General features: G+C 36.8%; 1 protein-coding gene across 6 annotated transcripts in view; it reads right to left on the reverse strand.

Moving 5' to 3' along the window:
* The window catches only part of CDKL5 (cyclin dependent kinase like 5), a 129,349-nt gene that overhangs the window by 72,388 nt on the left and 32,963 nt on the right, over positions 1-23,998 (reverse strand). For all 6 annotated transcript variants that reach the window (XM_065072074.1, XM_065072046.1, XM_065072067.1 and 3 more), the window contains exons 2-3: positions 8,248-8,469; positions 7,684-7,718 (exon numbers count right to left, since the gene is read on the reverse strand). In XM_065072074.1, the coding sequence (XP_064928146.1) occupies positions 7,684-7,718; positions 8,248-8,311 (99 nt within the window). In that variant the 5' untranslated portion in view covers positions 8,312-8,469. The remainder of the gene's footprint in view (positions 1-7,683; positions 7,719-8,247; positions 8,470-23,998) is intronic.

Here is a 23,998-nt window from a genome sequence, read left to right on the forward strand (position 1 = left end):
CTCAAAGGGAAACACAACCGAGACATCAGAGCAGCACTGTTCCATTGATACGGCTACAGATGGGCTGACTAATGTGAAAAATGAAAACCATTAAATTTAATGCATTTACTTTCATGCCTGCTTTGTACAACCTGACCACGTCCTCTGAAAGAAATAATTGCATGTGACTGAAAAACATAGCAAATATATATACATACATATATATATATATATATATATATATATGAAGAGAAAATACTTGAAATACAGTATATCTGAGCAAGAAGACTGTAGACAATATAACGCAACAAAAGCCATCAGAAAATATGTGGGACTACCTTATTCTATCCTCTCATCCTCTATAGCCTTAAAAGTGTGAAAAACCCCAAATATTTACTTCAGTTAATCCCAGGACTCAGACTTCTAGGTAACTAGGACAACACCACACACAGATATCTATTTTGTTTTCCACCAGAGTGGGTAAGTCATTTTAGAGTTGAATGGCTTCCTCAAAATCAGTGCTTTAATGGTTTTTATTAAGAGATATCTTATGAAACAACTCTTAAAAAAAACAAAACCAAACAACCTGCAGTAAGAAGAGACTTGGGAATAAGACTTTAAGAAATAAAATGCAGCAATCCTGTAACACAGAGAACACTATATCCCACCGTGAGGGTGGGAGGGGAAGAGAGACCAACAGCTGTCTTGAACCTGTGAGATCTCAGCAACTTGATTTGTACCCTCCATTCTGCACAACTATCTCATGTTTGGAGCAATATCAGTACATGTATGAATCTTCCACTTAGTTTAATAAATATGACATCAGTTACATTTGAAACATAATAATAGGTTAATTTTTTGTTTCTCCCTGTCATAGATAACTGAGAGGACTGTGGAAGAGGCTCATGTTCAGGCATAGGCAAATACCACAATATATCAATGAAAAATGAAAGCTTTAGAAACTTTCAATACCACATTAGCATCTACCCTGCATAGCAAGAAGTTATAGATGTTCATCATACATCATTTATACACACATATATACAAAAAGTGATAACTGAAGTTAATTAGCACTAATCAAGCTCACCTCTCACTGTCGCACTCAGGGCAATGCCGTGGAGGCAGAGTATTGAAGCCCATGAAATAAATATTACATACCTAATATTTCAAACCAGAATTCTGTAAGGAATTCAAAAGGTTATTCATTGTTTAATGATTTACTTCAACTTCAGCATTAAAGAGTTAATATTATTTTCAGCACTACAGCTTGCATAATGGCTCTATTTTCCTCTCATAACACTCAAGACAGTTTTCAACTCTGACCACTGCAAATATTTACTACTGGCACACTGTTTTCTCCAGAAGCTCAATACAGGTCTCATGTTCATTGTACATATGGACACACGGCTTTAAGCACAGGATAAGCTAATTAAAAAACAAAACAAAAAGCCACACACCGTTGGCATAATCTGTGCTAGAATACTCTGGTGATAATGACTTTCCAGTAGCACTGTACCTGTTAGAGGCTGTGAATACTGTAGGGAGTACCACATTGTGGCTGCCCTGTTCTTAATCCCTTGTTTACATCTAATAAAGTCAGTTTTAAGATAGTGAGCTAGCTGAACTTATCTGACTCAAAACGACCCCTCAAAACAACCCATAAACATCCTTTCTGTTTGACAGTATAAATGATTAATAGAGTTTTATTGTAAGAAAATGCTATAATAGCTTAAATCATGAAAATGGGGTAACCTTTTCTTACAGACATGGTCTGCACAGGACCCTGCAGCCCGATCAGAGGCCCATTTGATGCTGCACAACTCAAGATTCCCAGCGTCTAAAGGGATGTAAGATTACCATTAAATCATGTAAGATTATCATTCTGTGATTCTGTGATTGCCTGTACCATTTTTTACTTAATTAAAGCTAACACTATAAAGAAATAGCACTTCAAATGACAGTTTGCAGACTGTGAGTGCTTTTCTTACCGGGATTACAACAGATCAGCAACTCCTGATGCAAGACAACGTGATACAGTGGAATGTAAGATCCTGAAAGAGCTAAGCAAGATGGACAGTAGAACTATAACCCCGTATCTTCTCAAGAGCAGCTCCCACCTTGTTCAAGGATCTGCTTAGAAACAGCCCTAAAGGGTAAAAAGGGCCTAAAAGGGCTGGCTGTTCTTCACAGATGACTTCTTCAAAGCACAGGAACAACTCACTCCAAGAGGCACTAAGCTGGAAAGTTTCTCAGGTTGGTCAGCACTGGGAAATGGGGAATTCTTGATTGAGCTCAAGCACAAACAAGTAGTGCCAAGAGTGCATAAGTGGAGATGGGCTACTTAGAGGAACAGAAAAACATTGGTTTCAAAGGAAAACCAAGGAAAATGTGACCCTGCTATTCCATAGGAAATCTAGTAATAAAAGACATAGAAGAGGCTGAGGTACTCAAATGAGATCTAATGATGCTGTTACATACGCATATCTATTGTATTTTCTACTGTGTAAACTGTATCTTTAAGAGGTAAGTAAATACTTCTTTCAGATATTGTGAGACACACACAAAAGTTACCTGAAGACAATGCAAGAGCATTACTGAAAGCTCAAACAGGACAAAATTGAATACTAGGCTAAGAGAAAATTGTCTGAAAGTATTAAGCCTATTAAAAAGGTTATTCTTCATTATTCTTCAATGCAGTGAAGTGGTCAAATGATTCTACAAAGTAGTGTTTTTGTTTGTTTTTAGTACAGAAATTCAGTGGTATTTATTTCAAAGAAAAAGGTCTAAAAGTGTCTCATACAATAAAGAACAACCAAAACTAGACATACATCTAAAACAAGAGACCAGAAAAAAACATCTTATTAGGCAGGAGATGTTGTACACACAAGAACAACTGGCATTACATTTCTAAATCATTAAACTGGATGCCCTCAGGCTTCAAGGACTCTGATAATACACAGTACATAGCGAGACAAAGAATAAGTCTAGGAGATTTTATCAATTTCTGCTGTGCTTTTAGAGAATTTGCATCACCACACACCTTCCTGCACACCTAGCTAACATTAAAAAAACCCCAAAAATTTACATATATAGATATATGTATATAGGTATCTTCCCTTTTGCATACTTTCAGATCCTCACACGAGCAGGTCTAATAGTGGAAAAGCATGAGCTACCACACTTGGTTATTTATATAATGATCAGCATAAGGTGTCTTTTTCAAATTTTTATTAACAGACTTGCATCCATATCCTTCTCAAACATTCAACTGATCCTTGACAAAAGCCTGGCTCGATAAAGCAAACCACTATGCATGCTCTGAGATTGGAACTAAAGCAGAAATGAGCATCACTGCTTTCGACCTAGACACACACAGCATTAGTAGAACAGTTATGGTTTGATTGCTTGCTTGTGTGTACCCTTCTCCTTCTCCAGCCTGGCCCTGCAGTGAGCTCTGCGTCATTCTCATGAATGACCCCCTGTTCCAGTGTCACCATCTTGCCTACCTAGACACAGTGTCTACTTATCTCAGTCATCCAATAATGTATTCACTTCATTTGTACAAATGCCTCCTACTTGCAGCTACCATTTTCAATATTCGCACCCTATATACACAGTTTATTATGTCACAGTATATCAATCCATTCCCTTCTCATGTTGACTTTCAACTTAACTTTTTCCTTTAGGCTTCTTTCTTCAGTGAGCCCATCTTTGGAAATCTACGGCTTCCCATAATTTTATTAAGTTACAATATTGTACTGTTCGCTTTGTATCTGATGTCAGAGTCCTCTTAATACTTGTTCTTAAGTCCCTATTAGCAAAGAATATGAAGCTTAAGCCCATAATGAAGCTGCAAGCCCACTCTGCAAAGTAAAGGAGATAGTGGTTTTATTTAAAAGGCAAATATTTGACAAGTCTTAAGCAAGATTATTTTCCTCAGCTGAGATCTGACATTGCTTAACTGTTCAAGTAGCTTTCCTTTTTCAAAAAACAGACTAGATCCAGTAAATATGGCAAAACAGCCTATTATTATAGTCCACAAATATAAAATGTATTTCCAGTATTTTCAAACACTATGTACTCCAGTATATTCTCTTACAAAAAAGTCCTCTCACTTAAAAAAAAAAAAAAAAAATGCTTTTCAGAATGACAGATCTGCTTTATCTCAACATTTTTTGTATTAGCTTCACATTAGAAAAAGAACAGATAAACTAATCTTTACGTACAAACCAAAATTAGCAATAAAGGACTTGTGATGAAAACATGCTGTATAATAATGTAAACACAGTCATTCTAGAGGAGCCACTTCAGCTTTCCTGATAATGTTCCCTTAGCAAAGAAAAAACACATATAATAATGACAAGGTATTTGTTCCTTATGTCTTTCTCTCCAATTTAAATCCATATACATATGCCAATGAAATGCACCAGGCAAAAAGCTACAAATTTATTGAAGTACTAGCAGATTATATGTTGGAAAATTGTTGCAATTAGGGCCAGCTCCTCATTTTACACAAAATTTACCCTTTTACCAATACAATGGAAATAAATTGACTTAAAACAGCTGAGAAGTTGATCCTGGCATGTTGCCACTATTTATAAAGAAGAAAATAAATATGTCTACATTCAAATTCTTAGACTTAATTGCTAGTTTTGCAAAAAAGAAAAGCAGTGTATGTCAAGGGAACATGACCAAGGATGGCCTGGTAAATATCACACATATTAAAAATACTGCAATATTCTTTTGGTTTTATGCTGTTTCTGAACTTCTTATGTGGTGCTGAATAACTATGCAATGCACTCAAAATTCAGCTGTGCTGCATGCAGACAGATCATGTGGAAGAACTTCTTTCTTCATCCATACTGAAAAAAAAGTATGTCCATCAGCAGCCAAGCAGTAAAAAAAACCCCACATGTACTTGTATGTCCAGGGAACTCTGTTAAGACTTCATGAAAGTGAATTAAGTGAATTTGTTTTCCCTATACAAGTAGGAAAGTTGTATTAAAAAACAGTTCCTGATCAAGGACAACAACTACATATACCATCCTGCAATACATTTTAATTCTTCCTTTGTTTACAAGTAACTTTTCTTAGAGCATAATCTTTGCTATCATGGTTTGGTAGAAGTTACCATTTGGAGTTAATTAGTGACTGGGTTTAGGCCTCACCTAAAACCTATCACTTTAGTTTATACCATCTTTGATGACACGGAATCAGAATCTTCTCCCCTTTTCTTCCTTTTTTCCCCTTGCCATTAGACGGGTGTTCCTCTACACCTTCAGTTCTATCACACTCATTCTAGCCAATTATCAATATTACAGTCTTAAAATTTATGTCAATAATCTGGATCTTTTCTGCCTGGATCTGGAGCAAAGAGACAGCATCTTTTTGTATCTTCAAGTTCCAATTCACATTGTCCCTCCAACTTTCTTCCTTTATAGCCACTCTTCCTCCATATTTAAAAGGAATAAGCCAAGTTAAAAAAAAAAAAAAGTAAATCCATCGAAAAGTAGAAACTAGTAAATAACATTATTACGCCTACAGTCAAACATGAACGAAACTCTTGTGGGAATTATCAAGTGTTTTCTTAATAAACCTTGCATATCTGGGCAACAAGCAGGATGTGTCTACTCTGAATCTGTGCAGTACCTCGCATAAGAGCTGGGGACAGGTCTCAACATATTTTACTAAGGCACAAAAGGAAAAAGTTATCATGACAAACAGCTAGGGGAAGGATGGGAAAAAAGATGCATGTCAAAGTTTAAACTTTACATATTATTTTTCAGTAGAACAGATAGCCCCTAAAAACAACTGCTCTTAGAGGTTGTGTGCAACTCATTTTAAAGTGAGAATCAAATCAGTATCACAGAATCACAGAATGTTTGGGATTGGAAGGGACCTCCAAAGATCATCTAGTCCAATCCCCCTGCCAGAGCAGGAACACTTAGATGAGGTTACACAGGAATGTGTCCAGGCAGGTCTTGAATGCCTCCAGAGTAGGAGACTCCACAACCTCCCTGGGCAACACACCTCACCTTTTTCTTCAGATCTCTAATTACTGGAAACCCTAGGTCTTAGTAAACGCACTTGCTAGAAGCTTTAATAAATAGCACCTTGCTTTAGAACTTCAGTACAGTTGTTTTGATTAAGCTTGAAAATGTAGAAAAAAAAAGGGTGTGACTACCTAAACATTTAGATCCTCAGAAGCGATTCAGTGTCCTCATACAGGCTGTAGGAAGAAGCACTTCTCTCTGCTAAAGCAAAGCATTTCCTTGCTAGTCATCTGGTGTAGTGTAAGATATTCTTACAGGAACTCAGACAACAGATCACCCTGCCAATATCCTATATTCTTAAAATACCGAACTATTGCAGATGAAGATATGAGTAAAGACATGCAGAGCTTAAACTTCAGCAATGCAGGAAATTCAAGAAACTTCTGGAGTCTTGGTGAGGCTAAGTAGTAAATTACAGATACATAAAATAAAAGGCTGTCAGCAAAGTGAAAAGTGGGGAGGAGATAGAGGGAATATTGAAATTGCTTGGTTTTCATGTTATTCTTTCTCAGTAGCTTCATTACCTCAGAGGATGCTCTGAGATTTGACCTGTAATTATTTTATATTAAATAAGTAGACACACTGCTTTAAAAATGCAGTTTAGTGTGTATATATATATATATATATATATATATCTGTGCAGCATATATAGCACTGCCAGTACTACTAGGAATGGAATTTGAGAAGAGCTCCCTAGCATAAACTGCATTGTCATTACCCAGGTACCCTCAGACTATTCACCCTGAATTATTATTCCGTAACTATCCAAAAATATCCAATTTACCAAAGTCATTCTGTTGAGCAATATACTCTTCTCTAGCCAGTCAAAGCTTCAGACTGAGACAGGATCTTTCCAAGTTCTTTTTTCTCTTTTATAACTTTAAATCAACAAAATAGGGTAAGCCACTGCAAATATAACTATATGTCCTGTGCAAAAGTCCTATGTGTACATCCTAAAAGCCATCACAGGAATTTAGGTCCTCTGCACAAAGTTAACTTCTTCTAGAAAAAGGCTTGAACTCCATACAAAAGATTTTTTGTATACTTGGATCACTACGAAAAAGAAAATCATTCTACGATTCTGAAATGTTTTGCTTCACAGAAGTTATTTTGTTATCTAACTACACTGCAGCTCCAAAGACAGTCAGATAGCTCATGTCACAGTTCCCCATGTATGAGCAACAAGTTCAGATATATTCAACTTACACAGTAGTTAATATAGTGAAGACGGGTTGCCAGACTTAGCTTGTGTCTGAAACGGGGTGTTTTCTTTTTCCTTTCTTCCTCTTCCAAATCAAAATCAACAAGCATGACAGTCAGTGCTTTCTTACAGCAGTTTGATTGTCCAACAGCTGTAGAAGTTCCACATGGAACCCCTCATGCCCCACACCCCTCGCAACAGGTAAGTGCTTATATGTTAGTAATACTTCATGTATTTCAGACAAACAATTAACGTCCAAAAAATGAGGACTGTTACTAGATTGAGCCATTTTGTCTGACAGTATAGCAATTAAAAAACTTAATAACTGACTGCAAGGAAAACTCCACCCCAGATGCCACATCTCATACACCGTAACATCTCAGTTCTTAAAAAAATGATTGTTTCACTTAAATACAAACATTTATCTCTGACTTCAAGCAATTTGCTTACCTTGTGTCTGCATTTAAGTACAACACCATAGGCTCCTGAAACAAAGAAGAAGAGAGATAAACCACCATAAAGAAGAAAAAAAGCAGCAAGATAAAATAGTTTTCAGTCAGCTCCTGGCTATAGGAATAATATTGTTCCCAGTATTATTATCCAGAACTTGCACATACGGTTTCTGTACTAAATTTCTGTGCACTGAAAACAATTTTATAAAAACTGCTTGAAAGTAAATGGATTTTTAAATACTTATTTTTAAATGCACTCGGATAGAAGTTTGATAACTTGCATCTCCTCACTATCACTACAGAGAAATTAGTACAGTACACTTAAAAAAAAAAATCCAACACCCCCTCCCCCAAACTGTCCCATTTCTCTTCCTTCTCTTTCATCTTCCAAATTTCTCCTTCCATCTGAGAATGGAATTAGAAGGAGCTGTAGAGAATAAATTGATGTTTCTTAAGATTTCCATACAAGCAATACTTGGCAAAGGAAAACTTACTACTATCAAGAGAAATGAGTCAAATCTAAATAAAATTCTAATTCATTTTTTATTAAGATACTACGTACCTTCACCTACAACCCCAAGGATCTCAAATTTATTCATCACATTACCAATGTTAGGAATCTTCATCAAGACAAATTCCTCTTACGGTGAGAGCCACAAAACATGGCACAATAGGGAGCGTCCAAAGATTTTGCAAAAGGCAATTGTGAAAAGGCTCTTGGAAAAAAAAATCCACCTTGATCAACCACACACCCTTTCTTAATTGCTAGGCAGTCAGCAGCTTCCTGGGGAAAGAAGAAAAAAACGTTATTAGTACTTTGTGTTATTTCAGTAAAACACAGCAATGGTATATATACAGCACACCAATATTGCCCAACGATTGTAACAGACAATTTGCTTCTGCATTTATGATTAAGAGAGTTCCACAGTATGTAGAGTGGACAGAACCTATGGAGAACACATCTGACAGAACAGCAGGCCTTGTAATCCCAAACTTAGGATGTCTATTTCAATAATAACTAACTTACATGAAGTTATTTTCTACAGAACAGAAGCACACAAAAATGTTGATACGAATTACCTCAGTGAGCAAAAATATACCTATAAAAGCAGTGATTACCAAATTAAAGGGATGGTTAGGATTTTTGTTTGGGTTTGTTTTTTAAAAAGTTACCCATTCCTTGACGGATTATTTCAGTGGTTTAATTTACTATTTTACTTGCTCAATTTTTTCTTCACTTGTAAGTTGTATAAGAAACCCTTTCCTTCCTCCTCCTATCTCATTTGGCATCTCTCACAAAACCCTCTGTGCTGTTTGTCCAGGCTTTCTGGTTCCAGCAAAGAACTAGAAGATGGGCTCCTGGCAAAGCAGGAGGAACTGCTCTGTTGCATCCACCAACCTGAGAGCAGAGCCCACACTGAGCTGCTTTGGCTTGCTGCTGGAAGAGGCTGGTGCCAGGCATGGCTGGCTAGCCCATGCTGCCCCTGAGCCAGGGGAACTCGGCTACAGAGACCTTGGAAGAACCCTGAACGCTGTGATGTAAACAAGACTTGAAACAGCTCAGCCACGTTCGGAAGAGCAGAAATACTTGCAGGAAACAAAGGAACAGTGGGAAAACAAATTCTGTTTTATATTTGCACTACTCAGTAACATCACCAGATCTGCCACGTGAGCTCCCAACATTATGCATTAACAAGTCTTTCTAGAAATTACGTTATGATAATATTGCTTACTTCTCCACTAATATTGGTTACCATACATTGTTTTCTGCCTTACAGTCTACACAATCTTTTTGGATCTATGACAAAACAGTGATGAAGCTTATGAGATAATGTAACAAAAATTCTACAATAAATTTAGATGCAGTTTCCTCCATCACTCATTCATAATTTCTAAACTACTTACAGCTATACACTCCTGCAGCTTCTGATCCACTATTTTTGGTTTTCCATTTTTAAGAGTTCTGCAAGTGTATTCAGTATACATCCTATTTTTTCATTGGGAATAAAGGTTAGACTTGCAAGCAGCTAACTCTCCTTCCTGAAATTCATTACTACACATTTTCTTCACCCCACTGATCATGCAGTTTTGCCTTTCCACTTCATCAACAGTAAGAGCCAAGTAAAGCTGAACTGCTTGTTACACTGCTGCTCCTGGATGCAGGTCACCTAGAGCCGCATTCACTGTAATTCCCTAGAGGTAAGAGCCTGTCAACTCACTTAGCAATGTTCATGCTCCATCAGTGATACACTTCAGCTGGCCCAAAGAAACACAAAAACTAGCTTCTTGAATTCTCTGCAAGGTGCATCATGGCTGACAGCAAAGGTAATATAGATGCACATACAAGGGGACTCCCAAAAGAAATCTGCCCTTGAGTGACCCACCTCTCCTGCACTAGCCCCGGAGCCACCTTTGTGCATAACACGGCTGAGAGCACTTTATGAGAACCTAATCTTGAAAAGCAAAGCAGAGCTAATGAAAACATGACAAATGGCCTGCAGCAGTAGTATGGGTTCATACCCAAACACTTTTTGCCCCAGCTCTTTTGCGACATCTCCTCAAAAAGGGCAGTAACTCAAACTAGTTACCTCCTGCAACACGAGTGAACTCACTAGCTAGACCCATCTAATCCCTAGACAAGATGTATATACTTGTTTGAGATCTTTGCCTCCAAAAGTGCCTGAAAGACTGAAAAGAAACTGCTAAAGGTACTTTCTCAGTGGCAGCACTCACTGAATTTTCTGGGATTTTTCTGCTTTTTGATAGGCACTGGCCTTAAGATTGTTTTTAAAATCACTGATTCTTGCAGGGAATCTGATAACATGAAATCAAACTCCATGAACTACACACAGCCTTGTGAATGGCAGAGTAACTGTAATAATAAAAACAGAGGAAAAAATAAAATCTCTAAGTTTTAGTTAAAGGAGTAATTTCTTGAAAGTTATCCATAGCAATAATTACAATATTCTTTAACTTAGTGAAGACAGGCTGGATTCTTTCAAGCTGAACAGTGGAAATAGTAAGGAAAACGTTATTCATAGCAACCACAACTTTGTTCTTTGCACTAAGCACCATACAGGTCTGTTTTAATAAGTTGCTTGCTGGCTAAAATGATAACCCTTGCAGCAGACAAAATAAGGCCATTCTTTACCTCTCAAAGGTTCCCAGTAGGGAAACAGCACTCATTCTCCTAATAATCCTTTCTGAGGCAGCCAGATTCACAGCACATCAACAACTTATGAATTTAATCAAGAGATCTCTGAGATGGTCTCCATGTTACCATGGCCTTCTACAAAACAAAGCCAATTCGGCAAGATGAAACATCATGAAATGGACAGCACAAATTAGTCTTACTGAATCCAGAACTATAACAGTGTGAGATTTCAATACAGATGTAGTTGTGCTGCAATAGCATGTAAGGCTTATATGTAAAAACCAAACCAAACCACAAACAACAAAAACACCCCAACCAACCAACCAACACCAAACCCACAACAAAAAACCCCATATACACGTTCTGGGAGTAAACACAGACTATTATAGCACTATGTATCTGATCCTTTGCATTCCAATTAAAACAAAAGGGAAAAGCCCTACCTCTCCCCAATTTCTTTTCCTTTCACGACCATTAAGAACACTAGAGCACCACACAAAGGCATCCAACTTAACCACTCACTCCAAAGCCTTAATCCTAAATAAAAATGCTATTCATTATTTCATTATTATCAATAGCTAGGGGAAAAAAAACCCACAACACTTTTTACACGGTTAGATCTTAATAGAGACATTTAGTGAGAATTATAAAAAATGTGAGGTAGACATCTGTCTTCTCAAAATCTGAAGAAATAAAACTCTGTTCTAGAAATATACAGTTAGATTTCTGTATGAGTACATCATAAACCAAGTGTAGGGCTCATTTCATACATCAAGACAGAAAGAGTGCAATTTGCACCCTGCTGAAGTCAGCTACAAACTTCTAATTGACTTTAAAGTCATCCAGTAGCTTTTAAATAGGCTTCTTGCCAGTAGGTAATATACTCTTGCTTTCCTAAAACACGAGGCAAACTTAATCTTTTCATTAATTTATTATTTTTACTAAGAGGATACAACTAAGAATTCCTAGAGGCTGGATACATTTTCATCTGCTCACTAACAAAACAATGAGTCAGTAAACAAATGTAAAGAACTCATATAAGTGTCTGTCTTTGATGGTTACACCTTAGTCCAAGCCCTGGCGCAACTTCTGTTGTGCAAGGCACACACATGAAAGGAAGCATTAACTGCTCTATTAGTCATGATGTCTCACTACTACAGCACCTCTTCTTTGTCCTTGCCTTTATGTGTGTAGTTCTATTTCCTGAGATTTTCCAGAAAAAATCCTAATTAAAGTTACAAGCACCTGATTCAGTCTTCGAGCAGAACATAAAAGTGACAGGGTTAAGAAAATAACTGGATAAGTTTTTCAGGATTTTTTGAGTATTATGAGGAATTACAGATTAGGAAGAACATACTCAGTATCTGAACAGCTGTAAGGAGAAAGCTAGTAGTAATCTGAATGCAGAGAAAAAATACAATCATTGCTAATGAAGTTTTGCCAGACTCACTTCTGCATTTGGAAAAAAAGCTACCACTTGGTTTCCCATTTTACAGAGGGACAGCAGACCTTCTAATAGTACCAGGTTCTGGAGGAAGAGCCATCAAGATTACATAATATGAAGAAACCCGCAATGTAGAAGTTGAAAATAGTTGAAGAGAGAAAAAAAGCAAGAAAAGCTTGCAATTAAACAAGCCAATGTTCATACTCTAAGCTTCAATCTATCCTCCTCTGCTCATTAAAAAAAAAAAAAAAGAAAAGAACAGCTGGTGAAAATAAATACAAAATTTAGAAAAATCCTCAAACTTGAACAACTTATGTAAAAGCAAACCAGGAAGGTTGCTTGCACAAGCTCACAGATTTTAAAATTCAGCTCCAGCAAGCTTTTAGTGACATTGGTAATATCGTAATTGGAACTTGACTTCACTGTTGTTTTTGTAGGAGTTGTTTTGTTCCCCCCACTTTTTTTTTTTTTTTCTTTAAATAATTGTTAATATATTGAAACCTGCAAACTTGTCTGGATGAAGTATAGATCACGGGAAGCCATTGTCACATAACTGGCCTCAAAGGCAGCATGTCTCCAAGGCAGCAGGCCAGGAGTACAGGAGTGGGGGAAGAATCTGAACAAAGTTCCCATCCCACAGCCAGTACATTACTAGGAAAAGGGTTGATTCAGCTCCAAGTTAAATATATCTGAAAACTGAGCTTGACAACCAGGGCAACAGTAATGATTTGGTTTGGTTTACCTTGTTCTGTGAGTGTTCTTCCTTTCGTATGCAAGTGCAGAGTAAAAAAGAAATCAGCTCATCCTGGATATACAAACTAAATTCACTTCTAAAAGCTTAAATGTAGGATTCATGAGCTTCTCTAACAGCTGTGGGCAACTCAAAAAAGAGTGGGTGCTTAGAAGGATGCTTCTAAGACCACAGTGACAAATAAGCAGACTGATTACCAAAGCACTGAGCACAAAAGCAGCTCCCATGAGTCATAACAGAAGGACAGGAAAGACAATTTTTCTTCCGTTTTAGTCCTCCTCTCTGATAACAACCTTAACAAATATGTCTGTTGTGGGTGTGACCACCTCATGCTGGTCCTTAAGCATGCCGGGCGGTCTTTGCCATACCTGTAGCAGCTCTGAATTAAAACCACCAGTGTTCAGAGGATAACACTACATAGCAACCTGTTAAATCCAAAGCCTCGGCAGCTTCATCCGGTACAAGGAGCTTGAGACTTCTGCAGTCACTTCTATTAAATAGAAGTGCCCAACATCTGTAGTCAAGGTAAATGCACACTTCTGCTTACAGAGATCCATTTAGGCAAGGAGGAGCAAGAGGGTTGTTTTTTTTTTTTTTTAATAAAATAAGGTCTTATTTCATAATACAATATCTTCCTGAGGAAGAAGCTAATATTCTTTATCTGACACAATATTTGTAGTGGTCTCCGCAGAAGCTGGTTCTTTCATTTTAACCTTTCCTTCTCTGTTCTCATAACACCAGTCTCCAGTAATATCCTATATTCATTTATCATGTTACTTACTATTTAGACACATATTATCCTTGACAATCTGCCATAGACTTTAAACCCCCAGGCTATAAAATAATATTACTAGCATAGCTTTTTCCTCTTTAATAATTACCCAAAAATCCCATTATTTTCAAAGAGTTACGCATCAGCAAGCGCTTTGTGATTGAATTCCCACAATTGTGTTACAAGATTCATGCTTAGAAGATAAAAAGAAAAAAGGGCTGAGCACAAAAAAATTTTCCTATCTATATATCTATATAAATTGAGCACATTCTGCCAAAGTCCCAAGCAGAGTGAGTTCCTGCGCAAGGAAAATATATTATCTTTAAGGGAACGTGTTAGAAGCAGTGAAAAGCTAGTCAGTTGAAGAACTGCTCTAAAGTTTAAGCTCAGCAGGATATTTGAGGAAAGAAAAGACCTCTCAAGTTCTTCCATCATGCTCTTGGGTCCCTCTGTTCTCTGGCAGCCTGCTGTCAGCGCACTGCCAGGTTCCTCTTCTCCACAATGGCAGTGACCCACTACCTCTGCGCCAGCGAGCCCCACCACCCAGCTGGCAGCAGAAGACCCGGCCGCTCAGAAAAAAGTCCTCTGAAGCGTTCCTAACTGGATCAGCCACCGAATCTTTCCTACGTGCACACACAAAGGGTACTGGGGATTTAAAGAGACTGCCTCCTAACAAAAAACAGCAGAAACTCTTCTAATCTGACAAACTTTCTCCCTCCTACCAGCCCAGTTTTGCCTTCATTGTTCTAAAAATAACTCGCCATTCACATTCTGAAAGTCAGATGTTCCTCTCTGCTCTGGCTTTCGCTGGGATGGAGCTTTCTTATAACAGAACAGAAAAGTAAAGGTGAATATAAAGTATTCATAAATAGCAAATGAATGCTGAAACTAAATTCTGTGAGTATTCTAATGCAGGTCAAAATAACCACAATGACTACTTTTCCTTGTAATCTTCAAAACATATAATTAAATTCATATTACTGGTTCACTATCTGAAGTAAAAAGAAAAAAAAAAGACACAACCAATAAATAAATTTTTCCTTTAAAAGGACACACCAAAGATATGGAACAAACAAAAATATGAAGGGGAAGCCCCCTGAAATTTAATACTAGATTAATAAGAAAATACAATACATGCAAACAAGCCATTATATTTTAATTACACTGTAAAAAATATTTATTATTTCTTCTTGATGTGTTTTCCAGGCAAATAGTAAGAGGCATTTTATTTAAATAATACTTAGCCATCTTTTACAAAGTTAATCTTGCAAAGAATGCCATCAAAAGTTTTCAATAAAGGACAAAAAGAATCCACTCAATTACTAACTGTCCCAACATCCAAAGACAAGTCATTTGAAGAATAAATTCACGTTAGGATGCATGCACACATGCTGGAAACATATTCAAAGAAACAACTCAAAGGATTTTCAATATTGGTTCTTCTTTCACAAAAGTCATTATAAGTGATTAAACCACGTGGTGGGCAAACAGCATACAGCAGGGGCATTTGGGAGGAGTGTTGGGTTTTGGCCTGGTTTTTTTTTGTTTAGGTTTGCCTTTTTTTTTTCCCTTTAATTAGAAAAAAGAATCTCTAACTCCATCAACCTCAAAAAAACTTCCTTCAAAAAACCCAGAGAAATTGAAATTTACAGAAACATGTCTCCACATGAAGTTTCATCTGAATTTGAAGATATTGCTACTATTTCAATGTGTGAAAGTCTATTACATATGCTCTAATTTTACAGAATTTGGAGATAACAATACTGTAAAGATTTGAATGTGCTTACTTTAGCACTTCATAGTTTTTTAATTATTATGTCTATCAGAGTAACTGAACACTAAAACCATGAGATAAACTTTGTGTTGAGCGGAAATCCACCACAGTTAAAGTACAGCAAGAAAGCAATTAACCTGTGATGTTAGGACAGATGCCCTCACACTGAGCCACCTAGAACACCTTCAGATAGGGGAACTTCAGTCTGCTATGTAAATTACTGCAAACATATTGAGAAGATGTATTAAGGTGACCAAGTCAATTTGCAAAACGTGTAAACAGCTCTCTAGTGGACAAAAAAAAAAATACAGAAAGAAAACTACTAATTTTGTGATCTCATCTAAAAGCAGGAAAAATCAACTTGAAAATAGACTCAGGCAAAAGCAACGAAGACCGGAATATTATCTTTTGCACAAGATCATATGCTTATCTCCACTACTGCTAACTGCATCCGTGAATGGATACTAATGAAGAGTTCATCTGTATACAAGAAAAAACATGCTGGGAGCAACAATTATTCATATTCATTTAGGTACCTTTTGCTTCACCTAAACACAAAATTTAAGTTCTATCGAAATTACAGAGAAACTGGGCGGTGGCAGGCAAAACAGGTTGTTATGATTTTTAGCTTCTTCAGAATATTTATACTCAAAAACCTCTTCAGCGATCAAAAGATCTACTTTCATCTCACACAACATGAAATAAAACTACTACAATCAGGACAGGTCGGGGCTTGGCAGCTTAAAAAAGAAATCATAAAATCTAGTGGTTGTGAATTTTAAACAACTAGAGCATTAGCTAAAGCAGATGATCTTTTTCAGAAAGAAACAAGTGAGCCACCTTTGTGCTTCTAAAATGGGAAGCTGCAAGCAAACTCTTGGCTAGAAAACACACTTGTATTAAAATGCTACAAGGCAGGGGCCAGTTCTGCTACCAGGAAACCAGTAGAAGAACTACCTTCAAAACAGATGAAAAGGAGCTGAGAAGCTAGTAACATAATTATGAAGGCTGACAGGCTGCCACCCTGTACATACTATCTAAGGATTGAGGTGGATCACAGCAAGGCTGAATGAGAACCCTGCAAATGGGCTTGGAGCACTAGAGAGACTTATTTCCATAAAGAGACTGTTTGAGAAAACTACTGAAACAAACAGAATACTTTCCCCTGTATACCCTTCCTCTCTACACTATGAATTTAGGCTACAGTGGAGAAATTATTTGCCATTTCTAAAACTTGTTATCTCTAATTCTTTATTAAAATAATAAAATAATCTCATCTGTTCCATTTCTCAAACTTAAAGGACTCAAGAACATCTACTATGAAACCTAATTGCAAAGACTTGTAATCACGATGTTCACTTTTCCCCTCCTGCTTATATCAACTGATAGATGCATGCTTGAGTCTTGTCTTTAATCAGATGTTAAGCTCTTTGATAAGGAAACTTTTTTGCTATGTTGAAGGCCCCCAGGTATTATTATAAAATAAGATATAAAGATGTAATGTTTGAAATCATGCTACGGCCCTTGTTCTTTCTGCGAAGAGAATTGCTGTGGTAAAATATGAGTCTGGATGTAAATGAAAGTCTCACCAGATGACTCAGGCAAACTTTTAAAACATTAGGAGGCAACTTGATTCATCTCTGGAAACAGGATGTAGTGATAATTATTGTTTTTTAATAATGAGCAATGCCCTTTCAATGCCAGCCTCCATAATAACTTAAAAAATAAAATCAAGTAATAGCTTGTCTTGCAATTTCAGCCTAGCAGTTTCCATTTAATAGTTAAAGGGAATGGAAAAATATATTTTAAATCTCATATAACATGAAAATTAATCTCATAATTGAAAATATGGATGCGCCCAATTTCTTAACACAAATGCAGCCAGTACTTGGCCTACACCTCCATTCACCACCATCAATATACTTGCAAAGCATTCATATACAGCCAACCATGCTTAACTAGCATTTTTGTTGAAAATTTGAGTATTTAAAGTAAAAGGCCAACTAAAGTATGCCACAGCCCCAGTCAACATTATTCTTCTGGAAAAAAAAAAATGTTTCTTAACTAAATAGAAGAGTTTTCTTCTCAAAGGCATGAACTAACAAAAAAAAAAGTGAAAGACAAGTGTTTGGAAGGTAGTCACTATAATTTAAAGTGAAGAATTATCCAGATTAGGAGTTAGAAGTTCATATACCAGAGGAAAAATATTTAAATGCAAGCAGGAAAAGGCAGGTGCGTGGCCTTCATCTCAAGCAGAATGCTTCACATGTGCCCATAGTGCTGCTCTCCAGTGTGCTGACAGCTTCTTGCACGGGAGACTCCCACGGCAGTAAAATCATGTCTGAATATGTGACTCAAAAAAGGACCTGACAAACAGGTCTTGAGAAAGGCAGATGCATCTAAACAGTAAACAATGCTGGCAGGCCTACCAAAGGTATGGTAATTAAAAATGAAAAGCTCATGATCCTCATTTTCATCCTTCATGTGTTTCTCTACCCTTTGAGTCTTCTATGTTTAATTATAGAGTGTGGAGATTGCGGGGAGGAGAAAGGAAAAAAGAGGGAAGGCAGTGCCCCTGGCAAAGGGCAAGAGGGGTAGGTGAGGGAGGAAGGGAAGGCAAGCTGCTTCAGGGAGTCACAAAAGACTGAAAGGCTGGCATACAGGTAAGGTCTGGAATGAAAGAAAAGAGGACAACAATAATATTAGGAGAAGATGCTCTAGATATGAGTGATGAGCTCATCATGAGAACTGAAATTTATTTTAGTCTACAAAAAAAAAAAAAAAAAAAAAAACACAAAAAACTTGCAGCACCCAGAATTCACTATTTGCATAGCTGACTTTCCTGTTTTAATATATCTAGTTACTTCTTGTGCAAACAGTCCTGTAACATTAAGGGAAACAGAAGTAACTTGGGAGATTCAAACAAAAATCTACTCTCAGCAAATCGTTATTATTTATTTCCTGTGAAAGTAAAAAAAAATAATAATAAAAAAATTTTAAAAAGCAACATGAAGAAAATAGGGGCTGGCAGCAGTATAGGCCATTCCATATTTTAGAGGATTAAAAAGAACTTCCCAAAGTTCAGTTATACCTAGTGATGGAGGCTGCAAGGGAGTACTGAGGTGAAAGACTCTTTAAATCAAAAAGATGCAACAGCCATCTCTTGTTTACAGTAAGCAAGTTGGACAAAAGCATACACATGTGATGACAGGCTTCAGCATTGGTCATCAACTAGGACTGAATGGGCACATATCAAGACATTCCATCATTCACCACAGGCAGCAATCACAAAGCAGCAACACACCAATCCTGTGCCTAAACCCTGCACATCCAACCAAAAAGCCACTGCCCAGCGGGTAAGGAGACAAGAAGCAAGATGACCGTTCTAACCACACCATATTATTTACTTCCACTAGCATTCTCTTTGTGCCTTTCTAACACCGGAAGGGTAATCTCCACTTTCCTTTGTAAACCAGGTAGAATGTGGGATATGCTACTTACTCAGACAAAAAGTCTGAAATAATGCCTGTAATCTTCTTTGGATTCTACCACTTTTTTGCCGCTGAGACCACATACTTCACTAATTTAAATACAAGTTTAATACTTGGAACTTCTGTGGTGTTAGATATGCATTTCCTATTTCCACCTATTCATAGCTAAAAAAAAAACAAAACAAAACAAAACAACAAACAAACCAAAAAAATCCCCACCAACCAAACCAAATCCAATCCACCAAACCACAAATGACAGAGCTTGATACCTACTGCTAGAGAGAGATTTTTGTAATGTCTAGGAGACATCCCTCCCACCCCCAATGAAAGGATAATTGAGTAAAGCAAGAGTCACAATCCTGAGCTGGAATTTCAGACACGGACATTAAATGCATTTTATAGTCTATTTGCATCCATTTTTCAACTGATCAAAATACTTAGTAGTTTAGAGTAACTCTATTTCTCTGCTTGCATGCTCAGATTTTTAAAGAAGCAAAATACTTTCAAGACAATTTGCAGAACAGAGTTTTGCAAGAAATCACAGCTACAGCATTTTTTCCCACTGCAAGGTATTTACTAGACTGCAGTAATTATCTTAGCACTTTTAAAGCTTGAAACACACCTTCTGTTGAATGCTATGAGTCAGTTTTAATGACAGTGTTATGTTCTATTGCTCTGTAGCTTATGCAAGAGAATGAATTTGCATTAAGTATCCAACTTTAGAAGCCACCTTCTCTTCTCCATTGTTAATACTGAATAATGGTAAAAAATAGGCTATATCGCCTGCATGCTTTCTTAGTGTTTTAAAAGAATAAATCTAATTAGCTGCCTGTAATGTAAAATGGACATAACATTTGTTATTGTCACTTTATGGATATGTACCCCGCCACACCCCCAAAATCCATTATACAGAAAAAATACAAAGAGTACTGACAGTTTTCATATTTAGTAACATTTCAAAATTTTAGTCCAATGTTACTTAGTGTTATTCTTTTCCCTTACCCTGCTTGCAGAAGAATTCACAATATCTTTAAATTTCTTCATTTGGAAGAAAAATAACAGTCAGCTTCACAAGGAGGAAGATAAAACAGCCCAACGTGCTAATTCAAGGTGGGGGGGGAGGAGAAGTGAGTACAAATTAACAACTACTTCATAGATCAACTTTTGAAGACTGTCACTGCTGTCATTGGGGGGAGTATGCCATAGCTTTGCCTTTTTCAAGAAATTCAACAAGAAAAAGTTATAATGTGACATCTCTCGCCAAACAATGGTCTCGTCTAGATATGCTTTTCTTTCATTTGCTTTGTCCCCTCTTTTAAAATGCCCCAAGCCTCCCACCTCACTAGAAAAATACATTATACTAATGTTGGGACATGCATTTTTTTGATGGAAAACATGACGGTACTTTGCTCAGCTTGACAAAATGAGTGTTTGGCCAATTTGTTCCGAGAAATATGACTGGCAAGTTTTGTAACTGGTTCTCACGCAAATCAACAGCCAAAATCCCTCGTAAATATACCCACAAATAGCTATACATATGTATAAAGTTAATGCGGTTTTTTAATCTCTACATATATATACTCAACACAGAGAGATGTACATGTGCATGCACCTACTTCGAATGACAGGGGACAAATTCCTCAATCCAGTAAATTTATTTTCTTAGAACCTCATCTAAATGATCACCTTTCTTTTCTTTATTGAAAATGAATCTGAATAAATTAGATCACCTCTTCTCATCGCTCTACTTTCCAGAAATAAATCATACGTAAGCCAAAAGTTTCCTCCAAATCAAAATTTAATCTCTTTTTAGCACTTTTAAACAGATCACACATCGCCCAAACAAGAAAAAGATAATTTATTTCGTATTTTTAGCTTAAGTTTACAAGTTGAACGCTACGAGAATGAAGAAAGGGTCTGATGGATATCTTCCTCCATGGTTGGAAGATCTGGTATAAAAGGCTAAGCCATTGCAGTAATAAATGATACTTTTTTCAGTGCACAAAAAGCACCAAGAAAACCAGGAAAAAAAACAGATCCCCCACATGCCTATGGACTGGAATACCAATATAGACATATGCTGTACATACAAAAGACTTGTAAATTAAAGCAACACTTTGGACTGAAGAAACAATATATTTAAAAACCTGTCAAGATAGCAGTTTCTGAATTAACACAGGATCTGCACCTGCAGGAGGGTCTAACAGATATGCAGATCACTCCACGATCTGCTAGAATTTGAGTAGCAGGTAAAAGATTTGCCCAGTATGTTGGAGAACACTATTCACTTTAATGAAGACAACTATATGGAAAACGCAAACTGTCTCCAGCACTAATAGAAGCAATTTCTCAAAATATGAAGTATGTCACTATTGCCTTCAAATGTGAAAGCAGATTATACTGACATTTATATTAATTTGCAATTAAAAACGGACTTTTCAGATGCAAAAATCTAATACCATTCTCATCTTGTTTGGAGGTGTGAGGAGGTGGTATCAGCCCTCTTTTACTTATGTAAAAGCAAGTTCTCCTGTTGGTTTTTTTTTTTCTTCCCTTAGAAGAACTTCTTATAGTGCTTGAATCTGCTCCAATAATAAGTTCTCAATTCACTTCAGAAATATATTCTAGTGCTTGAAGTTCAATTAATTGGAGGTGGGGGGGGAGGAATCCATCAGCACGTTTTCCAGCTATTGAAGACATGTTTCTTGGCAAGCTGAGAACTTCAATAATTTTTTACCCTTAGCTCCAGTGGTGGTAAGATGCAATGATCTTATTTCTAATTCAGCCTGTAAGCAGCAGGAGTAGCTAAGTAACACTAGAAATAGAACACAGAATGTGGTTAACTTCAGGCATTCTGGAAGACTCCCCAGCACACATCAACACGTACATCCATCACACAAGAAAAAGGTTAGGAAAATATTCAGTTACAGGTTCACAGATATTCTTATGGCAAACAAAAGCAACTATTTAAGTACGTTGAAAGAAGTACTGATGGACTTTTTCTAAATAAGGTTATGTTAATTTGTGTTCAGTATATAGTTTTAATAATAAAAGACAGAATAACAAATGTCATCATTAGGAAGACAAATATATTTGCATATAGAAACCTGAAGCAATGAGATCTTACAATACTTGATTCCATAAGCAAAAGATACACCTTGCCAAAAATATTTTGCAGCCTCTTGTTCTGCAGGAGAAAAGGGAAATCCCCCTCTCCAGACACACTGTACACAGGCCAGCTCTGCTCAAAGCTGTTTGTAAACTTGTGCCTAATATCTCAGCAAACATGCTGAAATGAATCTTTAGAAAAAATAAGAAGGAGAAATAGTATTTAACCCAGTTTCAAGCATCCCATTAAAGTTGCAAGCCATTAAAATTTCAAAGTTCAAGAATTTAAGAGACTAAAAGTTTAGGCATAATACAACACATATTTTAGATATAACAGAGTTATAGCCAGGTGTCCACTAAGCCAATGCAATTCATACAAAACCCCAGAGCTAATTTAATTTATGTCCTTTTAGCAGTCCTTTGCCTGATTTAAGTTTATCCAGTTTAGTTTATATGAACTGTTTGGACACAGAACATTACAACTTTTAATTTGGTAAGAAAAACAGGCTTTTAATATGTAAAGCCCGATTTATTTTAATTTCTAACCTAATTAGTCAAAAAGAAGATATGTAATGGTAGATTTACACTAAACTACAAAAGAAATCATCAAGATTTTCTGCAATAATATTTCTACAATATTTAAGGATATCAAAAATATTTTAAATAAAATTTACTGCTACGAGAAGTCAAATTTGTCTAGTACTGAAATATCCTTTTTAGTAAGATTACGTAAACTACTTTGGTTTGTAGGCTTTTCCTAAGCCACCACAATAAAAGTATCAGCCACTGGTGTGTTCCAGTTCATTCACAGGCACTGAACTACAGTATTCACTGTCCTCACCCACCCCACCCAAAGTATGACTGTGTTGGTCTCAGAACATCATTTGTCCATATTCACAGAGCTTCAAATACAAACAAGAGAATAAAAGAAAAAAAACAAAAACAAAACACACACACACACAAAAAAAAAGAAAAAAAACACACAACCAAAGAAACAACCAAAAAAACCCCACACAACTTCAGCTTTTCTTCTAGATCTAATCCAAGTCAGTTTTTGAGGTGATAAATATTTTTTCATCCCCCAAAAAATCTTCTCAAAGCTTTACACCAACTCTGCCCATCAAATCAGCAAGACATCACTGAGAACTGAAGAGCTGTGTCACTAAAGGCTCTAGTGTCTATTAAACTCCACACAGAAACGAAGCCAAAACCCTGACAAACCTTCAATTAACACCAACCAATTAACTTTCTCATAGCAACTCAAGACAACAGGAAATAAGAGCACAAGGTTCTAGTCATTTCCATTACCTTCTTCAGTAGACCCCCAGGGTCGCAGTCCCAACATCCTACTAGGGCTCTAATCTGTGTATGGAAAAGATTTACTGCAATAAGGAAAACCAACTTCAGAAACCTGGCTCAGAGGATGCACAAAATCTTCATATTCCCCCAAGTAAGTTATTTTAGAAGTAAAATATAAATAGAGGTTTTGGGTGGTGGGAGATGGAGGGGTGCCAAGGAGAGTTGGTTGGTTTGTGTGGGTTGGTTTGTTTGCTTGGGGTTTTTTTGTTGGTTTTTGTTTGTTTTTTTAAAGCAAAGCAGTACTGAAGCACTGTTCTAGAAAGGTAGTCTTTAGTCTCTCACTTTAATATAGCGTAACTCTTTTCAGATCATAGGCATAAGCACTACTTCTGCCCTCCAGCCACACTCCACACCCTAGTGTGGAGAGTATCCCCTTTCACCCTTGGCACAGATGACAGCAAGCAACATGACAGTAGTAAGAGCTTTACAGAACCTTCCGAGATACTGACCAATCTAATCT

Source organism: Columba livia, chromosome 1 (assembly GCF_036013475.1).
Source record: "Columba livia isolate bColLiv1 breed racing homer chromosome 1, bColLiv1.pat.W.v2, whole genome shotgun sequence".
Lineage (NCBI taxonomy): Eukaryota > Metazoa > Chordata > Aves > Columbiformes > Columbidae > Columba > Columba livia.